The sequence below is a fragment of the Sarcophilus harrisii genome, chromosome 5, assembly GCF_902635505.1.
Source record: "Sarcophilus harrisii chromosome 5, mSarHar1.11, whole genome shotgun sequence".
NCBI lineage: Eukaryota > Metazoa > Chordata > Mammalia > Dasyuromorphia > Dasyuridae > Sarcophilus > Sarcophilus harrisii.
Window position 1 is genome coordinate 129,544,735 of NC_045430.1, and position 20,209 is coordinate 129,564,943.

Consider the following 20,209-nt stretch of genomic DNA (forward strand, 5'->3'; position numbering starts at 1 on the left):
GAATTCCCTGTCCTTTCTTTAGCTGTTAGACTGTTTCTGTAAGGGGAAACATCCCAGGGTCCCGAGTATGGAGAGGCTTTTGACAGATGAAGAAATTATTTGAGTTCTGAACAAGGGCTATTTTCTAGTATTGATCTAAAGCCATGTGCCAAAATATTTATGAAACCAAGGTTAGCACCACTTTTACAAGAAGCTATTCAGATGAGTAAAATAGTGTTCTCTCCCTAATTATCCTCTTCCTCTTCTTTCCTAACCTATTCATAAAACTGAGAAAAGGTTAGGAATAATAGCAGAAAACATTTTCATCATGAGTCTTTCTATTTTCCAACTCAGTCTTGGTGGTATCCAGATTCAGCAAATATTAGGTACCTGTTATGACTGTGCTGGAGAGTTCAGTATACAAAGATAAAAATTTTTTAAATAGTCTCTGCCCTCAAAGAGCTTACACTCTAGTAATTAGGAAAAAGAGAACTGTACACAAGTAATGATAAGATAATTTAGCTAACAATTAGGGAGATGGATATGGAGCTGTTTTTACAGAGATGAAAAGTCCCTTCTCCAACCTTAATGTGAGGTCTCCATTCAATATGTAGGATGTTTATCTTTTTCTAAAGCAATTACAAGTACATTCTCCCAATTACTGATTTTTTCTTATTCCGTTCCCCTTTGGGGAGTCACAATGTGACTCCATTTCACATAGTGATAGAGAAAGGTAAGCCACCAGTGATCAAACAGAGGTTCTTTTCAATTCATCTTACCAGCTCTAATTGTGTTTCAAACCACATGGGACAGAATAGTCTGTTCTTCTCACAGTAAAGTATTGCAACAGCAACTACCACAATCCAAAATACAAATTATAAAATCTTCCCACTTACATCCACCTTCATAGCTCCAAAATGGAAGGAGACACCCAAAAAAAAAAAAAATGACAGCCAGAGTTTTGATTTGCCTTTATTATTTCTGAAAGTGATTAAAAAAAAAAAAAAAAAGGAGAACAGGAGGCACAGAAATAACAGTTTATGCATTCTCTTACAATTGAGGTTCTCTAAAAAGCAGTTGTCTACAAGCAGTATGGAACATGGAATTAAGTGTGTCCCCTGGCCTGTGGGCTTCTAACCTAAGGCTATTGTATCTAGGCAGCTGTACAAAAATCAAATTGAATCAAAAAAATTCCTAGTCTATCTAAATGGCATCACTAAAAATAAATAATGGAATACTGTAACATTCACCATATTCTGTTAGCCAGCCATTTGGACAAGCTTTAGGAAATCATAGTGATATATTCTTCCAGTCACAGCTGATCCCATTCCACTAAAAACGGGTATATGCAGATCATGTTGAACAAAGTAGAAAGCTGATGAAAGACAAGTGTGATTGAAAATTCAAGCATAGTAGGGTAGTATGTAGGAAGAAATTTGAAATGGTATCACTACCAGTTAGCTAAATAGGTCCACAACTCTCCCCTCTTTTTCTCTAACACAATTGGCTGTCTTTGTTGTTTTACTGTTTTCTGTGGTGCAGGAAACAGCTTGCGGTAATCTTAGTAGATGGTGAAATAGTTAGCCTCCTTGGGACCCACATTTAGCCATTGACTATATATGTTACTAAAGCTCTCTATGACTCAGTTTTCCTAATTATCAACTGCAAATGTTACCAACTCTCCCTATTCATCTAAAATGTGGTGAGAATGTATGAGTTAAAAATATAAAAATATGTGAAAATGTTACATATGATCATGATAAAAGTACTAAATACATATCATCATATACATGGTTTAATAATGAGACCCTGAATATAGTTTGATTATTTGAGTTATATTCTACACTCTCTGATTGATCTAGCCAATTTGTGAAAATTTCTGTGCCTCCCATTTCCCATCCTATTGTTAAGTGAGAACCATAAAGAATAGTATGCCATAACATTGGGACACGCTGTATTTAGAACACCTTTTATTCGTAGTAATTCTCTTTTCAGAGGAAGTTTTAGAGCAACCTAGACTCTCCAAGGAAAGAGGACATGGTTCTTAATAAGATAATTTGCTTAATTTTGTCAGCCATTTAGTTGATGAACCAGTACTTGACAACAAAAGCAGTCCATTTCTGAAACACAATTGAAGGTGTTCAGTGATCCATATTTTACCCATAAAGCATTGTCCAAAAATGTAGAACACTCTGCTACCTTTTTTTTTTTAAGAATAGTCATTTCTGGTGAGCTGACGCTAATTCCCAATACAATAAATAAATTGACTAATTAATAAAGCTCATTTATAATCATCTGATATGAAATATAAAGACAGATAGCAGTATGCTTTTTTTTTCTGCCAATTTTTGGAACCCAGAGTTTTTTGAATACAGGGGACTGCTCTTGAATAAGTTATTTGCTAAAAGAACAATTTTTTTCATGCCCCTATTTTGCTTTTATTAAAGAATTACAGTTTTCTATCAAATTTTAATAAAACATCTCCCATTAGTGGAGACAAACATGTACAGACAAAAGGCTTTCAGCATTTCTGTTCTCAACTCATTGCCAGCTTAGCTATTTTTTTAAAAATGCTTTTTTTTAAAATGAGCAAAATAAAATAAAACCTGGATTTACTTGAAACACACTCCCAATGTCTGAATTAGGGAGTGAATTATTTAATAGACAATTTTTAAAAAACACATTCATTTGACTATGGCAAAAAGGTTGGTTTAGTGATCTGATTTTTTTCCCTATTTTTTTTTCTGATTACAGTGATAAAAAAACCAAAAAACAAAATACACCGTTTGCATTCCTAGATCTCTCATTTACTCCTACATCCCTTTTCTATGTTAGTATTTAGCTGAAACTATCACCAGTAATTGTTGCTTAGTAGCTCCCCTAGAATCAGGAAAGAGATCCTCAGGATAAAGTAATTTCTAAAAATTTTGGCCTAATTTGACCTAATAACCCCATTTGAGTATATGTGGAGAGAGAGTCAGTAAGAATTCAGACTTACGATTTCATTGGTATGAAGAATACCCAATGAGGAAACTCTGTCTTACCATCACAGATGGACAATTCTCCCATAACTTACAGTCTCTTAGAGAGTTGCCTGGGGCACTGAAGAGACTAAGTTACTTATTTAAATCACATATAGAGTATGGGCCAGACTGTATCAGAAAAAGGACTTGAATTTAGATCTTCATGAATCCAAAGTTATCTCTGTACCCCACACACACCTTCTTCCAACAAGTGCTTTAGAAACACTGAGAGGAAAGTCAGTGAAGAAGTTCCTACCAGGCTCATCATGTCCAGATCTTTCCTGTGCCATGGTTTTTCCCATTGTGATAGAACATACTATGCCAGTCATGATGGCTTTAAAAAAATCCACAACCAGAAAAACACTAAAGTAGGAAATATCATCTTTCATAGCTTTTAATGTGCTATGATGGAGAAAGCTTCTAATTTGGAGAAACTCCATTCAGGATCTGTCATTCATATGACCTTTGTGACCTCAACTTCTTCCTCATCTGTGAAATAAGGGTTTGGACAAAAATAGGATTTCAGAGGTTTTCTAGATCCATACCTTTATTTTATAAATGAAGAACTAAGGCCAAGGAGATGAATTAACTTGCTCAAATTTATAAAAGTAAGAAGATCTTTAAGTATCTTTCTGATCTAAAGCCTATTATCCTCATTTAACAAGTTTTTGTATTATTTTACTTTTTTCTTTCGTTACCTATTCTTATTGTCACCATCCACTATTATATGAGAAATTTGTTTAATAAAAATACAACTTAAATGTAATTCTTAGCCATAAGGAAAAGAAAAATGTGAAGGAGAAAGGATGGAATCCAGAAGATAATAAATCAAAAAATGCTTATTTTTTACTAAGAAATCTGATGCTAATGAGTATAGTCAGTGATGAGATAGAACAATAAGCCGATTGGATATCTTCAAAAACTTATTATAATAATTTATTTTGATCAGAATTTTTACTTACCTCTTTAATAAAGGCATTTCCAAGCCATTAAAACATACATTTATCTCCTCTGTTTTTGCAAAATTTTGTTTTGCTATTTTATCTTATTAGAAAATATGGTACAAGGACTATTTTGAGTAAAGGCACATTATAAAAAATCCAAGTTTCCTGAAGAATTCCTCAGGTCCCCATATAGTAGAGGGAACTCTGTCTCTTGAAGACTATGTATATGAAGGTGTAGGAGCAGTGTTGTTAACATATAAAGAATACTGAACTTGTAGTTATAGGACTGAAACAGAAATTCTGTTTCTCTTACATAGTACCTGTGTGAATTTGAATAAGTCATTTAAGTTTTCAGGACCTTAGTTTACTCATCTGTAAAATGTAGACTTGAGATGACCTCAAAGGTCCCTTCTAGCTCTAAATTTATGTGTAGATAAACATCTATGTATGGCTGTATATATATATATATACCTACATGCCTGCCTTCATTAACAAAATATGTTAAATGTCACCCACCAATTCTTAGTACTTCCTCCCAGAATTCTGGTTTGAGACTCACAGTTTTCAAAACTAATATGTGTATTCAATAGCATTAGTTCATTGCTGATTTCCTAAGATGACCATATTGGCATTTTCCCCCCTTACCCTAGAACTAGCTCCTGCTTGAAATTACTGACTCTGTTGAGACTTATCCATTTTGGCATAATCAGTAAGATCTTGTGCATTATTGTCAGTGCTGTAAAATTACCCATACATATAACCTGTAAATAAAAGGCTACTAAAATAAAAAAAAAAAATTTTTTTAAAGATCTTGTGCGTTTGAGCAGCTGACTTCTACCACATTTTAGTTATACAAATGCTATTCAGGAACTTGGTCAACTCTAGAAATCAGCAATCGTTTGAAATTTTTAGATGCTATTTAGGTAAAATCTGACCCTATTAAATTATTAAATTTCAGTACCAAAAGCATTAGAAATGTAATTGCCATCACCTGAGTTCAAATATGACTTCAGACACTTACTGCTTCCTAGCTGTGTGACTCTGGGTTTCATCCCAAATGCCTCAGCAAACAACAACAAAACATACATAGAATAATAATGTAAATGATACATTAAATTTCTAAGCCTTTAGAGATCATCAAAATTAAATATAAGCTTTTATTATCTTTTTACCCAGCCTCTGAATTGGGTCTAGAATTACATCCATTATTAGATATCTTAAAATCTTACACATATCCTTCAAATCTTAAATTTCACACAACAAATAATGTGCCCCTGCTTTTTAAGTGAAGAATTTTTTAAAAATTCTATTACACTTGACATTAACCTCACAACACCTGGCCGCTAACAAAAACATAGTGAGAGCAGTCTCTCAAATCCAGACTATTAGCTAAGTAGAAATACATAAGCAGAAAGTCTTTCTTGCATGGAAATATACTTCACACTGGATTCACCATTTTTAAGCATTGCTCTTCTAGTATGAATTAGTCATAGTGCTCATACTCTTTTCATAAAAATAGCTGAAAGGCCCCAGCCTTTATGTACCCTAGCAATGCCTTTAAAGGTTATGTATTTTTTAATTTTTTTTAGTCAGGAGAAAAAATTCATCTAGTTCTCTAAAAAATTCTCTTGCAGCCCAGAAAAGAGGCAAAACACCTGAGTTAAGATATCCTTTCAATTGAAATGACAAGTGTAATAGATGTGTTCCAAAATCTTCTCTATAACAGGGCTACGTGCTTTCCTCAGATCCTGTCTGTAGGAAGAAATTACTTTGAGAAACCTTTCCCCAGTCAATCATTTATCTGTTCTAGCGGGTGAGAAGGCAACCTTGCTGAAATAAGTGAAATTCACCTCCTTTCATTCCTATTAGTGATCTCTGACATCTTGAAAAGTGGAGACAATAAATAATTGCCAAGTAAATTATGGGCTGACCACTTTTACAAATTCATTTTTGCTATTATGTATTTGAATATTTGCAGTTATGCATGTTCTTAATGTTTTGCTAGCTAGCCCAACCCAAATGCTGCAACATTATTTGGGTCCTTAATATTTTCTCCAAAAATTAGTTCCTGCTTAATATTTGTCAGTCAGAGATGTGGGAACAGAATGCTCAAAAACTATGATTTGCCTAATAGAATCAGAGCTATTGTTTCATTGCATCAAGCTGGACTCTGACTTCTCCCAGAGCTGATTTTGTAGAGGTCCGTGATAAACTTGATAACTTTTGCTGAAGTCCACTGCGAGAATGTCCTCAGGGAAAATAGTCATCACTCAACACTAGGGAGCCAGGAGATCTTGTGACCCTATGCTGACGAAATCCTGAAGATTTTGAGTCTACTCACCTTGATTGTTTTTCATTGTTGGGTCTCTCTAGTTTTTTAAGGGTGGAAAAAATCCAACCTTCTTACTCTGGTGAACTCCTGTTGCAGAGAAATTACAGAGGTTAACCAGTCACAGAACTAAGAAATGTTTGGCTCTGGAGTTATTTAACTTAATCCTTGAGAATGGCATAGAGAGAGAAATTGTTCAACATGAGGTCCCACTTCATGAATGACACAGTAATTTTCCCTCCTAAGTAATTGAACACAGAGCATGCTGTACAATACTTGAAAGAAACCCCAGAGGAAACCATTTCTCTGTCATTCCACTACTGCCAATAATAATAATTTTTTAAAAGGTTAAAAAGTCATTGGATTTGTCAGGTTATTTTGAGATCTAGGGGGCTGGGGTGAGGATTTTTACAATTAGGGACATCAGCTGAGCTTTTAATTGGAAGTTTCATAGAAAAAAGGGCAATGCTTTGAGTTTTTTACTGTTAAGTGGCAAACACTTTTCTTTTGAGACCCTGCTAAATTGCAACAGATTTCTCTCTGAGTTACTTAAAGTGGTTGAGCTAGTTTGGAATTGTGGTAAATGCATAAACTGTGCCTTATTGATTTTTGTTGACATCTTACATGCTTTTAAAAATATATATTCTTAACCTCCATTTGGCAACTGTCAGTATAGCACATGCTTCTGGATAATAAGAGTAAATGATGTGAATGAAACAATTTTCTTGACAATTAAAAAAAAAAAGCAGTATTATGCAAGGCACTCTATGATTTCTACTATGTCTCCATTAAATTGTTCTCTTCCCCTTGCCCCCATGAAGTCACAAGATAAGAAATGGAAGAATAAAAGCCCCCTAGTGCTATTTCCTTGGTTACTAATATTAGTAATAAACAGAATATTTTTGAAGAGAGATTACTTTGAGAATGATGGTAAATTCAGTCCCTCTTAATTTAGTGCACAGCCTTGAGATGGAATTTAACAGAGATACTACGTTCTCTTATTTCCCACATTGCACACATTAGCTAAAATGTCTTATAGGAAACACGTAAATTACTTTTATTGATGAAAATGTATTTTGATAACATCAACTGCAGCCAGTACAGTTCTATACACTATGTATAAATAGTAAGCCTCACCAACTGTTTTGATGTCTGAGAAATATAGGAAGCCACAAACACTAGAACTATCAATAAGGCAAGCTAATTCAAGCTTTCCAAGACTAGCTTAACAGTGAGATAAATATCCAGAAAGAGATGGACATTTTCCTATTCCTTATCCATATCTATATTTATCTATATATGCATATGTATATATAGATATAGGAAATGTTTCCTCTTGTAGAAAGGGGTTACTCTTATTAAAAATAACAACACGGCAGGATACAAAAATGCATTGACTTTTCATGACTTTGCGGTGATGGGCAGGTATTGCTTTATCTTATTGTTGTTTGATTAAAATGTTAATACAGTCTTGACTTGATAATCTCACCAGGTACACACAAAGCAAAAAAAAAAAAAAAAAATAGGAAAGTCATGTCTGATTCCTCATGAATTGATTTACATAAACCAAATACTCTGCTGGTGGTTGGGGCTTCGAATGCTTTATTTTGCTCATTGGCCACAGGGGCAACGATATTATATTTGTTGATGCCAGAACTTAGCTTTCATGCATTAGCTCCGAAATGACAATATGCTTCAGCCCTCTCTGTGTTTAGCTCTGCCTCATTTGGAAATCTTTTAAGTAGTAATAATAATAATGTTTTGAGGAAATTGAGTGGAACACTAAATTATTCTCTGATACCTAAGTTCAAACTGTGCAAGGCTAAAGAAGCTTAAAATCAATGCACTTTTAAAGTCATTAGAGATCATAAATGAATTAAGTCTGTGTTGCTTTAGCTAAGCTTTTAGTGTGCTGTGGTATTATTACAAAATCAGCCTGAATCTGCATTAATTTCACAGTCTTTTTCTCTGAGAAGCCCAAGGGTGCATGATGAATAAAATGTAAATTTCAGAAGGCAGTGTTTTTATTAGTTAAAAGGGCAATGAGCCGTGCAGGGGGAACGTTGACCTGCATGGTGGCCAATGCTGGTACAAGTAGCAATAGAGGGAATAGCTCAGGCACTGGAGACTCGGGCTATCCTCCAGCATACATAGCAAGGGAAGAAATAGTCTGCAACTGACACAAGAAGTTCAAGGCATATCTAAGCATATGTTATTTCTCAGGTCAGAGCTCTGATGCATTTCACAGGATCACAAATTTTGAAAGTCACAAAGATTTCCTTCCAAAAAGTCTTTATGAATTTTAACATTTCACGCTGTTGCATATTCTTATAGGAATAATGCCAGTTATTCCTATGAGAAATGGATAGTTACTAAACATTTTATACAGAGGTCTTCCTGCTTATGCTTAAGTAGCCTCATTATACATATATACACACACGATGATATTTTTCTTTTTTTTTTTTTAATTCCTCTGATCTGGCAGAGAAATTTACCGCTGGCATTTTAAGCTCTTCAAACTTTGTTTGCTAATTTGCCCTTGGTGTGAGAATTTTATTTGTTGTTGCTTAAGAAGCAACCCAAAAAAATTTGAAATGCAAAGCCCTGATATGTGGATGATCTGCCAGGGAGGAAATGTAAAATACCAACTTTTCCTCTTAGAGAACGCTAAAGAAACCTTGCTCCTTTCAAACCCTGTGGCTAAAAAAGATTCAGCTCCTCCCACATAAAAATAAACTAATAAATAAATCAATCTTCCTGCTACGGTCAGATTAGCAAGTCAGCACTGTGAATCAGAAATAAAATCAGCCTAAAACAAAACCGAGAAGTTGTTTATTTTTATGTACTACTGAGAACAGTGTCGTCTTGTGGCAGTTCTCGTAGACTGTGTTGGTTTAACAAGCGTCCAACCCTTTTGTCTTGTTGTTTTTTGTCTTTCCTGCTCCCTGTCCCCTTGTTTCCCACAGGCTGTGCGTTTGTCACATTTTCTACAAGGGCAATGGCACAGAATGCAATCAAAGCCATGCATCAGTCTCAGACCATGGAGGTACTGTATCATCTGCCCTTTCTTTGTTTTCTTTGTGCAAATGATTGGGAATGGTAAAGCAATACTCTCCAGTGTGGATCTTTCACATGACAATCACAGATTTCAACTTTCACCAACTCTCTCTCTCTCTCTCTCTCTCTCTCTCTCTCTCTCTCTCTCTCTCTGATTTTTTTTTCCTCTGAGTAGAAATGCATTTAATAAGAACCTTCTATTTCATTCCAATTCTACTATTTAGGCTTTTTATTCTAATGGCACAAGTCTGACAAGTGAAATATCTGATTAAATGGACTGCCAATTCTTTACCAAAAGGATCCTTGAAGGATTTGTAGAGTAAAAAACGAAACAAAACAAAATTGGTTTGCTCCATTTTAAAAATCCATGATATTTTATCATCAAAAGATAATTAATATCCCCAGTTAAGCAGAGTTAACTTGTGCACAAGTCCTTAAGCTTTGAATTTTGGGGGAAAATTAATGATTCTTCTACTTTACTTATTTCATTAAAATGCAAATTTTAATGTGCCACTGAAAGGTAGGATTTATCTTCTTACCAAAAATGATAAAGGCTTGTGCAAGCACTCTTTAACAACCACTGACTTTTCAGTGATGAACAGTGCAAAGATTAAATTTTACCCCCTTGATGAGAGACAGTGGCTTTAGGAAAAAAGAAATTTACTGGTGTGGTTGGTTTTTGTTGTTTTTTTTTAATCCCACCAAGTATTGACAGAGGGCTGTGCATTTTTAGTCTGTGATTTGGGTCGTGATCTTTCAGAGTTTTGCACAAAAGCATCCCAAAGAGTGATATGCCTTTACTTATTCTGTATTGTCGAATAGAATCATTTGAGAGTGCATGTTCTACTGTATTATGTTTACTGTATCTTTGTGTATGGGTGATCTTTTCAGAGATGGCATTGTGGTGTTCTGTGCAGCTATGTTTTTTTTTATAATATATTTTTAAATGAAGACATTTTCAATTTCCTTGGTGTGGAAAAAAAATTAGTTAATTGATCTGAATTTGGGGTTCATTTTCTTTTGTTCTGAAGTTGGTTGGGAGCTATGAGGGAGGGGGTTGGGGGTTTTGTTTGTTTTTGCAATGCTGGGTCTCCCAAAGCATGCTGGGAACCAAGTGATCATCATGCCTCACATCTTGCGGGCAGTTTTATAATAAGTGAAAAGGTGGGTGGAAAAATTGGAAAAGTATGCATGATGTTGTCACTAACTGTCTCCCGTATTTTTCTGAGTAACAACATTAGCATTGCAAAATCTATTATTGTCTTTTTTTTTCAAATATTCCATTTAACTTTGAAATTCCTACCAAATCTTATATAATCTGTGTGTTTTCCTTTCAGTGCAATGCATTTTTAAAGACATTCCCTCCCCTTCCTAAAAGCACTCTTACAAGAGAGTTATCCGTGATAGGAAATAATTTGAAATATCTAGGAATCTGAGTGTGCCCAAGGTAGCCACATATATATATATACATACACATCTCTAATAGGAGATAGTTCCAGTCTTTTTCAATCCATATTTTTGTAAGGAAATGTAGGCCAGTCTTATTTTCTGCTAGATTTTACTAAAAAAAAAAAAAAGTGTTGTTGATGAAAATGTCTTGTATTATTTTCAACGTGTGTTTTTTTTTAAAAAATAATATGATAGTCTTTACTCAAATTGGTCTCACCTTAGAGAATTGTTTAGTTGAAAGAAAAAAAAGCCTCTTCTGTCTCAAAGTAATAGGAAGGTTAAAGAACAGCCCCATCCCTTACTACATCTGCTTTTAATTAGTGCAGAAAGTGATAAGCTGTCTAGAGTGAGATCAAGTGAGTTTTCTAAGGTTCCCTATAAAATGAAGGCAATCAAGATTATATAAAAGGGAAGACAGGGAATTCGTAGAAAGACCACAAGAATAGTGGACTTTCACTCTAAATAGAATACATGGATTGTAGAGAAGGGAAGGGGAGGAGGGGAACATGCACTATTTATAGAGACATTCAAAAGTAATTTATAGCCCTTTGTTAGTAATAACCATGTTATCAAACAAGCTTGAACTTTGATAGTTATATTCAACCTCATAAGGAACTTTAAACAAAGGAGACTCCAAAGCAACATAACATTTTTTTCAGTTCCAAAAAATTTTTAAATGGAAAATTATATATTTTGAAATCAGATTTTAGTTCAGCATCAAAGTTTTTTTTTTTTATTTCATTATTTTCAGTACTTTGTCACACATCATTGACTAAGATGTATTTTCAAAGTGAGATCAAGCTCACAATGATGAGGACATTAATGCTTAAAAAGAATGAGTCCTTGGAAATAATTAATTTCTGTATTATGTGTCCTCCTTCCCTTCCTTTCTTTCTCTTCCTCCCCACCCTTCTCCCCTTGCTCTCTTTGTTTAAGCAAGTCATTTTAAAAGCCATAATCATTGGTTTAATTTTTTACTTATATGTCAGTTTTTAGTATTTAAAAAAAGGAAATTCACAAACTTACCATTAGAAGGAGATGCTATAATTTGTTATGGAACAAATCTGACACAGCAATAACATCCCTATTCCCATACAAAACCACTTTGCTATATAATTTCCATTTTCAGAATGTTTTGAAAGTGATGAAGTGGTGAAATATGGAGAGATGACGAAAAATGAGTTATAGATTTAAAAATGGTGGAGATATTGTTTTTATGTAATTTACTGACATTCAGCATTCTTAACTGTGATTCAGGATTCGTGGGCTGAGTGATGATTTGCTAGAAGCAGAGCATTGCAAGAGCCACCTCATTTTTCTTACATTTTTCTCAAATCTATACTATTCTTTGAAAGAGAAATGAGTACCCCATGTGTGCTAACTACAATATCAAGCTGTAAACCAGTATCCATCCAAGATGATCTGAAAAAGGAATGGAAAGTTTGTTTTCTGAGGAGAAAAGCAAATTATCCTATAGGAAAAGGGGAAAGCTCATTTTAAAAAAAAAATGAAAAGAGAGAAGTCTATTACCAAAAAATTCCTTTACTTAATGACTTAGATGGAATTTCTCCCTTTTACTTTAAGCAAAACATAATTTTTTATGATAAAATATAAAGGTTAACTAAAGTCAGGAGAAATAGAACAATGTAGCTCTGCTGACTATTTTCTAAATTACTAAGTTTTAAAAAGATGGTTGAGAAGAAACAAAATATCTCAAGCATGCAGTAGTATTGCTGTATTTTATTTGATAGTTTTGTCAAATGTAAAATTATGTTAGTCTGTTCTCTAACAATATCCCTATCCCATTGAAATCTCCTTTATAGGAGAAGAGAAATAGAATTCTACTGGAGAAATTCCTAGATTGGTGGGGATGTGCTTAGAAAAGAAGAGGGGGAAAACCTATTGTTTCTCCTACTGCACAAAATGCAGTTGACTAAGAGTCTATCTTTTTTATGTTTCAGCTTTGGTGATGGAAGTTAGGGTGGATATGACATGGTAAGGGGAGGAAAGGTTTTATGACCCTCAGCAAGTTGTTTTGTATAAAAAGAAAAATCACATGTTCCTGCTTTCTTAATAGTTCTTACCTCCATTTTCACATTCCTAAAATGAAAACCACATCTTTTTGCCACTGCTCTCTAGATCTAGTGATTATCAGGACCCTAATACTCAAAATTTCATGGTCCTAAAAATATAAAAATGAGATGATTTTCAATGATCATTCTGTCAACATGTTGTTACTTTGATGTACTTATAATAAAATCCTTTTAATTCTAACACACACACAGAGTTAAGAATTAGTTAATTGAATGCATGAGAGACTTTTTCATTCTTGTTATAATGTCATCCCTTATTTGTCCTTGGCTGATATGTGGGAATCAATCATTCAATAATGAATCACCATTTATTAAGTACCTACTATGTGCTATAGAAACATCCATGAGTCCATCTATCAGGCATGTCACTCAGGAAGCTTAAAGAAGACTGATAAGGCCGTTTGTCTCTGTGAAGGTCCTGAAAAGGGCTGAAAAGAGCCAGAGACAGTTCTATAAACCGAGAAAAGGAATTCTATGGTTCTGAAATAAACTTGAGCATGAGCTCTATTCAGTTCAGGTCAATCTTGGGGATTCAGGAACACTCCAGACCACTCTAACCCAACCACTGTAACTCAGGTTAGAGAGATCCCAGATCTATCTACTTGAGGAGCAGAAGAAAGTTCCCTCTGTAGTGTAACTTCCTCTTCATTTTCCAATGTGTCCAACCACAGGGCTGTTCTTCACCTATTGTGGTGAAGTTTGCTGACACCCAGAAAGACAAAGAACAAAGGCGGCTCCAACAGCAGTTGGCACAGCAGATGCAACAGCTCAATACTGCCACTTGGGGGAACCTGACAGGCCTGGGTGGACTCACCCCACAGTACCTGGCGGTAAGTGCATCAGAAGCATGGTCTCCCAAAATATCAACTATATACACACCTCATACACATACTCTTCTCTGGGACCCTCCAAGGAATTTGAGATTTTTTGTTCATATTTTGCATCCAAAACAATTTTCCAATTCTCCATGGATTGTTAACGTCCATCCATTTAAATTTAGTATGACGTCAGTTTTAAATCATTTGTACAAGAGTTGGCTCACATATGGTGCAGGTTAGGAGGGTCCATGAACTGGCTTTATGTTGTAGCCTAATTTGTTTTATTCAGGATCCACTTTTACAACACTCCTGATAAGTGAGCCCTCCAGCTTCTGCTTGAACCTTTATTTCACTAAAATCAAAAGTTCATTATCTCATAAAGAAATATTTGTAAGACAGTTCTTCTGGTTATAAAAATTATTTTATTGAATTATATATGCCTAGTTTTTTTGTCAAAGATGCAAAAAAAAAGTCCCCGATTAGATGTCTTCATCTTGTCGATAAAGATGATGTGACTTTGTCTAAACGTGTTAAAAACCGTGGGCAACTAGGTAGAACAGTATAGTGGATGGAGCACTAGAGTGGAGAGAATATTGGAACTGGAATGTAGAAAACGTCTTCATGAGTTCAAATCTAAGTCACTTAATTCTGCCTTCGTTCCTCTTCTATAAAATGAAGTAGAGAAGGAAATGGCAAACCATAGGTAGGTACAGATGTTATAATCACTATTATGCATATAAGGAAACTAAGATACAGAGAGATTGTCAATTGCCCAAGGTTAGATACTTCATGTCAGAGGTAGGATTTGAATCCTGATCTTCCTTTCCATTAGTTCATTCTGTCTTTCAATTTTTTTTTAATTTAGCATAGTGGAATGGAATAAAACAATTTCTTCCCATTGGACATATTCTATATAAATTAGAATAGAATGTGTAGTTGAGAAGTTCAAAATGCTATTAGAAATTTGAGAAAGAAGAGATCATGATAAGTAGAGGAAAGCAAGAGAAGACTTCTTAGAGAAGCTGTATCATGAATGAGCCTTTGAACAAGGATAAAGAAGTGCCAAATGTCCTAGGGGATAGAATACTGGGTCTAGAGTTAGGGAGACTCATCTTTCTGAGTTCAAATCAGACACTTACTAATTGTATGACTCTAAGCAAGTCATTTAATTCTGTTGGCTTCACTTTCCTTATCTGTGAAATGTGCTGGGGGAAAAAAAAACTATTCTAGTATCTTTGCCAAGAAAACCCAAAAATGGGTCACAAGGAGTCAGACATGATGGAACAACAAAAACAGAAATGGGAAAGAGGGCTAGGGAATGTGGTAAAATATGGTGGTAAGGATATGGAATTATGAACTAAGTGAGTAGTCTAATTTGGCTGAACAAATGGTACAGGGTAAAGCATAAAAGATGGGGTAGATCCAAATTAAAGGTTAGGCTAAGGCTGTTACTATGTACATAATGGAAAGTTACAGTATTTGAGTTAGCCACATTGCAGTCAAAACTGTCAAGAAGTGATTAGAAAGCAAGGTTTAAAGTTGGAAAGGAAATCATCCAGTCTACAGATTAAGAAATTCAGGTCCAAGTAAGTTTAATATACTTGCCTAATATAATATGAGAAATAATTAAAATTTGAGATTCACTTGAAGCAATACTTGAAATCCTATTTTTCTAAAGATCCCTTCCCTTTAAGGGATTCTTATTCTGCCATCCATTGGTAGATTTCAAGGGATCCATGAGCTTAAATGGAAAAAAAAATCTTTATTTTCACCATCTTTTAATAGAATTTTAGTGGAGTTTTTTTTCCAATTATACATATATAGGCAACAAACATTCCAAAAAGTTCAGAGGTTTTACTCAATTTCCAAAGAGGTCACTGGCGCAAAAACACTTAAGAATCCCTGCTGTCAGGTTTTCCCACCATCCATGAGTTTTGTAGCAACAGTGCCTCCAGTTACCTTGATCAGAATTATGCAAATTCTCAAACAATTTATAACATAATTAATTTTAACAATATCTTTAAAGTATATATAAAGTACACACACACACACACACACACACACACACCACACATATTTTTGTGACATTAAACATATTACTTTTCCTCACCTGAAAAAGGCGCCAAATGATTTCAATGATCTCTCAGGCCCTTTTTATATCAAAAACTATAAATTAGGGTGAATGTATATTATTGGAGATTCTAATCATACTCTAGTATGTGTACATTGAAAAATGGTAATTTTTGACACATATGCAATTTTAAAATTATGTCTCAAGAAACAATAAAAAACCCAAACTTAGTCCAGGAGACAATAGATCCCTATCAGATGTTTTATAGAGCTCTAAGTAAAAGCCTGAAAAATATTTTAAATCATATTTGATTTTATAGCCCACCAAATATGCCCAAATCATAAATTTAAAGTTAATAAATTCAGTGAGTCTGTGGTTATGTCTAGGTATAACTGTTTTTATTTTTTAACTTTATTTTAACAGTCTTTTATGTGTGTTTAGACTTCATATGTGCAAAATATGTAATCCACCATTGTTAGATAAACTGATAACTGGAACAAACAAATGATTCTAGCAATTTTTTAATTAAATCTCTAAAGTTCATCCATATTTGTGCTGGATTGGCCAAATCAACCAGCAGTTTAGGTATGGCATGGAGAGAAATCCCCCCACATATACCATACACACACACACAAGCTTATGTGTATACATAGGTGTGTATGTATATGCATGCATATATATATATATATATATATATGTGTGTATATATGTGTACATTTCACTGTATACCTAATGATATGTCAATAGACACTTCTACGTGGGCAGAGGAAAATTAATCATTTGTAAAAACTCTCAAAGTATCTCTGGAGACTTCCTCACAGATATATTATGTTATTTGCAAAGATTCTGACATATTTATAATCCATTGCTTCAGGCACTGAAACAACCTCTCCAGAGTTTTGACCAATAATGGGCTTCACTGTACCACTGGAGGAAAATGATTTTAAAAGTATGACCTATAGAAACAGGTAATGTGGTGTGTTGAGAACAGCACTGACTTTGGAGCCAGGAAACTTGGCTTCAAATTCTGGCTGTTATCCAATCTTTGACAAGTAGTCTGGATTTCTGTTTCCTCTGTTCAACTTTTGGTCAGTTAAAGAGGTTGGATTATCTGTATTTAAGGTGTCTTCCAGAACTAAATTCTCTGATACCTTTTCTTATTTTTAATGCTCTGTATAAGTGTATTGGTTGGTAGAGATGCTTTTTTAGCATCTGTGACCCATTAGCCAACAAATCAGTGTTTTCACAGAGTGACAGAGGAATCTAAACTGGGAGGGAAGATGAAGGGATTAGGGGAATGGACCTTGATTGACAGAGATGAGTTATGGTAACTACTAGACTATAGAGAGTTATAATTAGTCACGCTATGTTGATTTCAATAGATTTAACACCTGGTTGTTAAAAAGAGTAAATTGATTAATTGTTTTAAAGCAGCCATGTTATTGAGTTTCCCCAGTGTCAGTGTGTTTCTTAATAGAGATTAGACATTAATATGGATTTAGCGCACAGACTCCAGGGACCTGCAGTCCATCAATAGGCAACAGTAGACAAATATGTAAAAGTAAAGGAAACTACACGTGCACACAGTTTCATTCGGAAGGTTCTTCGTGCCAAATGTTGTGGTTCAGGATTTGGGGGGGGGGGAGGGTGGTCACAGAGTCAGACATGACTAAAACAACTCAGTAACAGCAATTTTTCTTGTGAAGCCATGGGGTGGTACAATAGATAAAGTACCAGGCCTGGAGTCAGGAAGATTTATCTGTTCAAATCTCTTCTCAGACATTTAATAGCTATGTAACCTTGGGCATATTAAATAAGTTCTTGCCTCAGTTTCCTCATCTGTTAAAAAATGTGCTGGAGAAAAAAAAGGCACTACTTCAGTAATTTTGCCAAGAAAACCCCAAATGGGTTTGACACAACTGAAACAACATCATAACAAACAACAATCTGTTCTTTCAATTGCAGCTTCTGCAACAGGCAACCTCCTCCAGTAACCTGGGTGCATTCAGTGGCATTCAGCAAATGGCTGGTAAGTCAAAAAACGTGCCTTGATTTCTAATAATGTGGCATTTTCTGAGGCCCTGTGGGATCTTTATTCTTTAATGGTCTTTAGATTAGGCAAGGGGGCAGACTGAGCAAGCCCAGAGATGAAATAGAGAAAAACATAATTTGTGACCCATTTGGGGTATCAGTGGGATGTGATGGAAAGAATGCTGGACAAAGGACAAGGAAATAAGATCTGACTTCAGCTTTCGCTAGCTCTCTGACCATGAGACAAGTCAATTACTTTCTCTGAGCCTCAGTTTCCTTATCTGTATGGAGCAGATTTCTGGGAGTCCACTGATGAAGGAGACCCCACTGACAACACACAAAATTGAGATGATCACATTTGCCTTCCCCACCGACTTGTAAAGAAAGTGTTTTGTCAACTTTAAAGCACTAAATAAATCTTGATTATTATTATTACATACTTAAATTGGGACCTGCTCTGGAATTGATCTCACTTTGAGCATTGAAATCTCAAATTTATTAGTCACAAATTGAGAAGGATCCTAAACTGTATCTTCTACCAGCATCAATGAAGCAATTTAGGATTACAGAGGGATTTCCGATAAGATTTCTATATCCGGACAGCCAAATTAATGACAACCCTCTAACATTTTAATAATAGGCAGTCAATAAAAATGTTCCGACCTTCTTAATGAAAGCCAAGATTACAGACCTACCTTTGATACAAGTTTGCAATCCCTTGATAATCACAGACAATTAACTGGATGCCTTTTTGGACTCCGATACCCAGGTTGACAGAATTGTGTAACAGAAGCTTTTATCTCAAAGTATAATCTTTGGTCTCTAGAAAAATCAAAGTGTGACTGTATTTGAAAGCTAGCTCACTGAAGGATTTCTTTTGGTAATGAGCTGTGCCAGTAGTAACTGAGGTGTAGTGATTAGTAAAAGGTCACTCCCACTGTGTGACCTTCCATGCTGATATCCTAACTTAACATGACGCCAACGAAGGCAGTATGGGCAATAAATCAGAACACCAATGCCCATTACACCTGCTGCGAAAAGCAGTTAGAAAGCTTTTTCCTTGTTTGATTCCAAAAGGGGCGGGGGGGAGAGAGATGACAGAATTTGGGATGTGAAAAGCAGATTCAGTTTATTTTAATCATGGACACAGAGAATCAATGAAACAAGACCTAAGTGCCCTGAATAAAAGACCAAGCTTTTTTATCCATCATTACTCTCCCCCCTTTAAAAAAAAAACCAAAACCTTTTTTTCTTTCATTTCTTTTTCCACCTCCTTAAAAAAAAATCATGTCTTTGGCTTCAGCCTGTTTCGCTTTGAATGAATCTTGAAAGACTTTTAATGAGTATAGATGGTTTTCTCCCCATAGGTGTTCAATTCCAGCATGCCATTATTGCAGGAGCATTGCAGAAGAATATTAACTTGTTGTCTGACCATCTAAATTGGCCTGTGGATGACAATATTGTTGAATGAATCTATTCCTGAAACCTGCCAGCCCTGCCTATACTCTCTATGGCATTGCTTCTGCTCTAGCATTTGAACCATCTGAAAAAAATGTATCTTAATGTGATGAAATGAATGAGAGTAATTCAGTAGCATCCTTGCACTGCAGCTTGGGAAGCTGGCCTTGGAGCTCAGAATCACATTTAATATCTAACATCATTTCAGTTCTGTTGCATGAATGAGAGAGGCAAAAGGAGCACAAGCGAGGGAAGTTTTCTGACACAGAAGGGTATGTGATCCAAAGCATAGGTCAGGTGTGTTATTTTTGCTATTAGGAAATGGCTAGTTTTTCCTCCAAATTATCTGGGTCCTCTAGGTCCAATATTAGGGGTTTCTCTGAGAGGATGACCTGGTGCTCCCACTGCCACATTTGCATTATTCAGAGGAGGTCATTGGGTCCCAAAGCTCCTGCCAAGGGTGTTATTTCCTATGGGTATAGTGGCGTGTCATTCTGCATTAGGATGCTATGCTCCTCTATCTCGCCAACTACAGGTCAGATCATTAGTGCTTGCATGCATCATGTGCTCATTTAAATACCATGTTTGTCTAGAGGAGCTATTCCATAAGGCAATTCCTTCACTTCATGCCCAGGCTGCTGAGCAGATGGTTAATTTAATACCACTCGGTGTTTGCTCTGGGCCTTCCAAAATATGCCTTTCTTGAACCTCAAACATCTTAAATTCAATATACTGAATCTCAATAGGCTGTGAAATCAAATGCAGTACAGTCGTCAATCAGCTCTCATCATGCTACATTTTCAAAATGATGTGAAATGGGTTGTAGGTGCTAAAGTTCTGGTCAATTGTTTCTACAAAGAGAAAGATTGTCCTTCACATAAAGAATTACAGAGTTAACGTCTTCTTAAATATTATCAGTGTTAATGTTTTGGTCTTTGCTTTCTAAGAGAGTAACTT

At 35.2% G+C, this 20,209-nt stretch overlaps 1 protein-coding gene across 20 annotated transcripts in view; it reads left to right on the forward strand.

Annotated features, from left to right (window-relative positions):
- CELF2 (CUGBP Elav-like family member 2) overlaps positions 1–20,209 on the forward strand; it is a 969,093-nt gene that overhangs the window by 887,331 nt on the left and 61,553 nt on the right. For all 20 annotated transcript variants that reach the window (XM_031940494.1, XM_031940495.1, XM_031940484.1 and 17 more), the window contains 3 exons: positions 9,242–9,321; positions 13,546–13,704; positions 17,729–17,792. In XM_031940494.1, the coding sequence (XP_031796354.1) occupies positions 9,242–9,321; positions 13,546–13,704; positions 17,729–17,792 (303 nt within the window). The remainder of the gene's footprint in view (positions 1–9,241; positions 9,322–13,545; positions 13,705–17,728; positions 17,793–20,209) is intronic.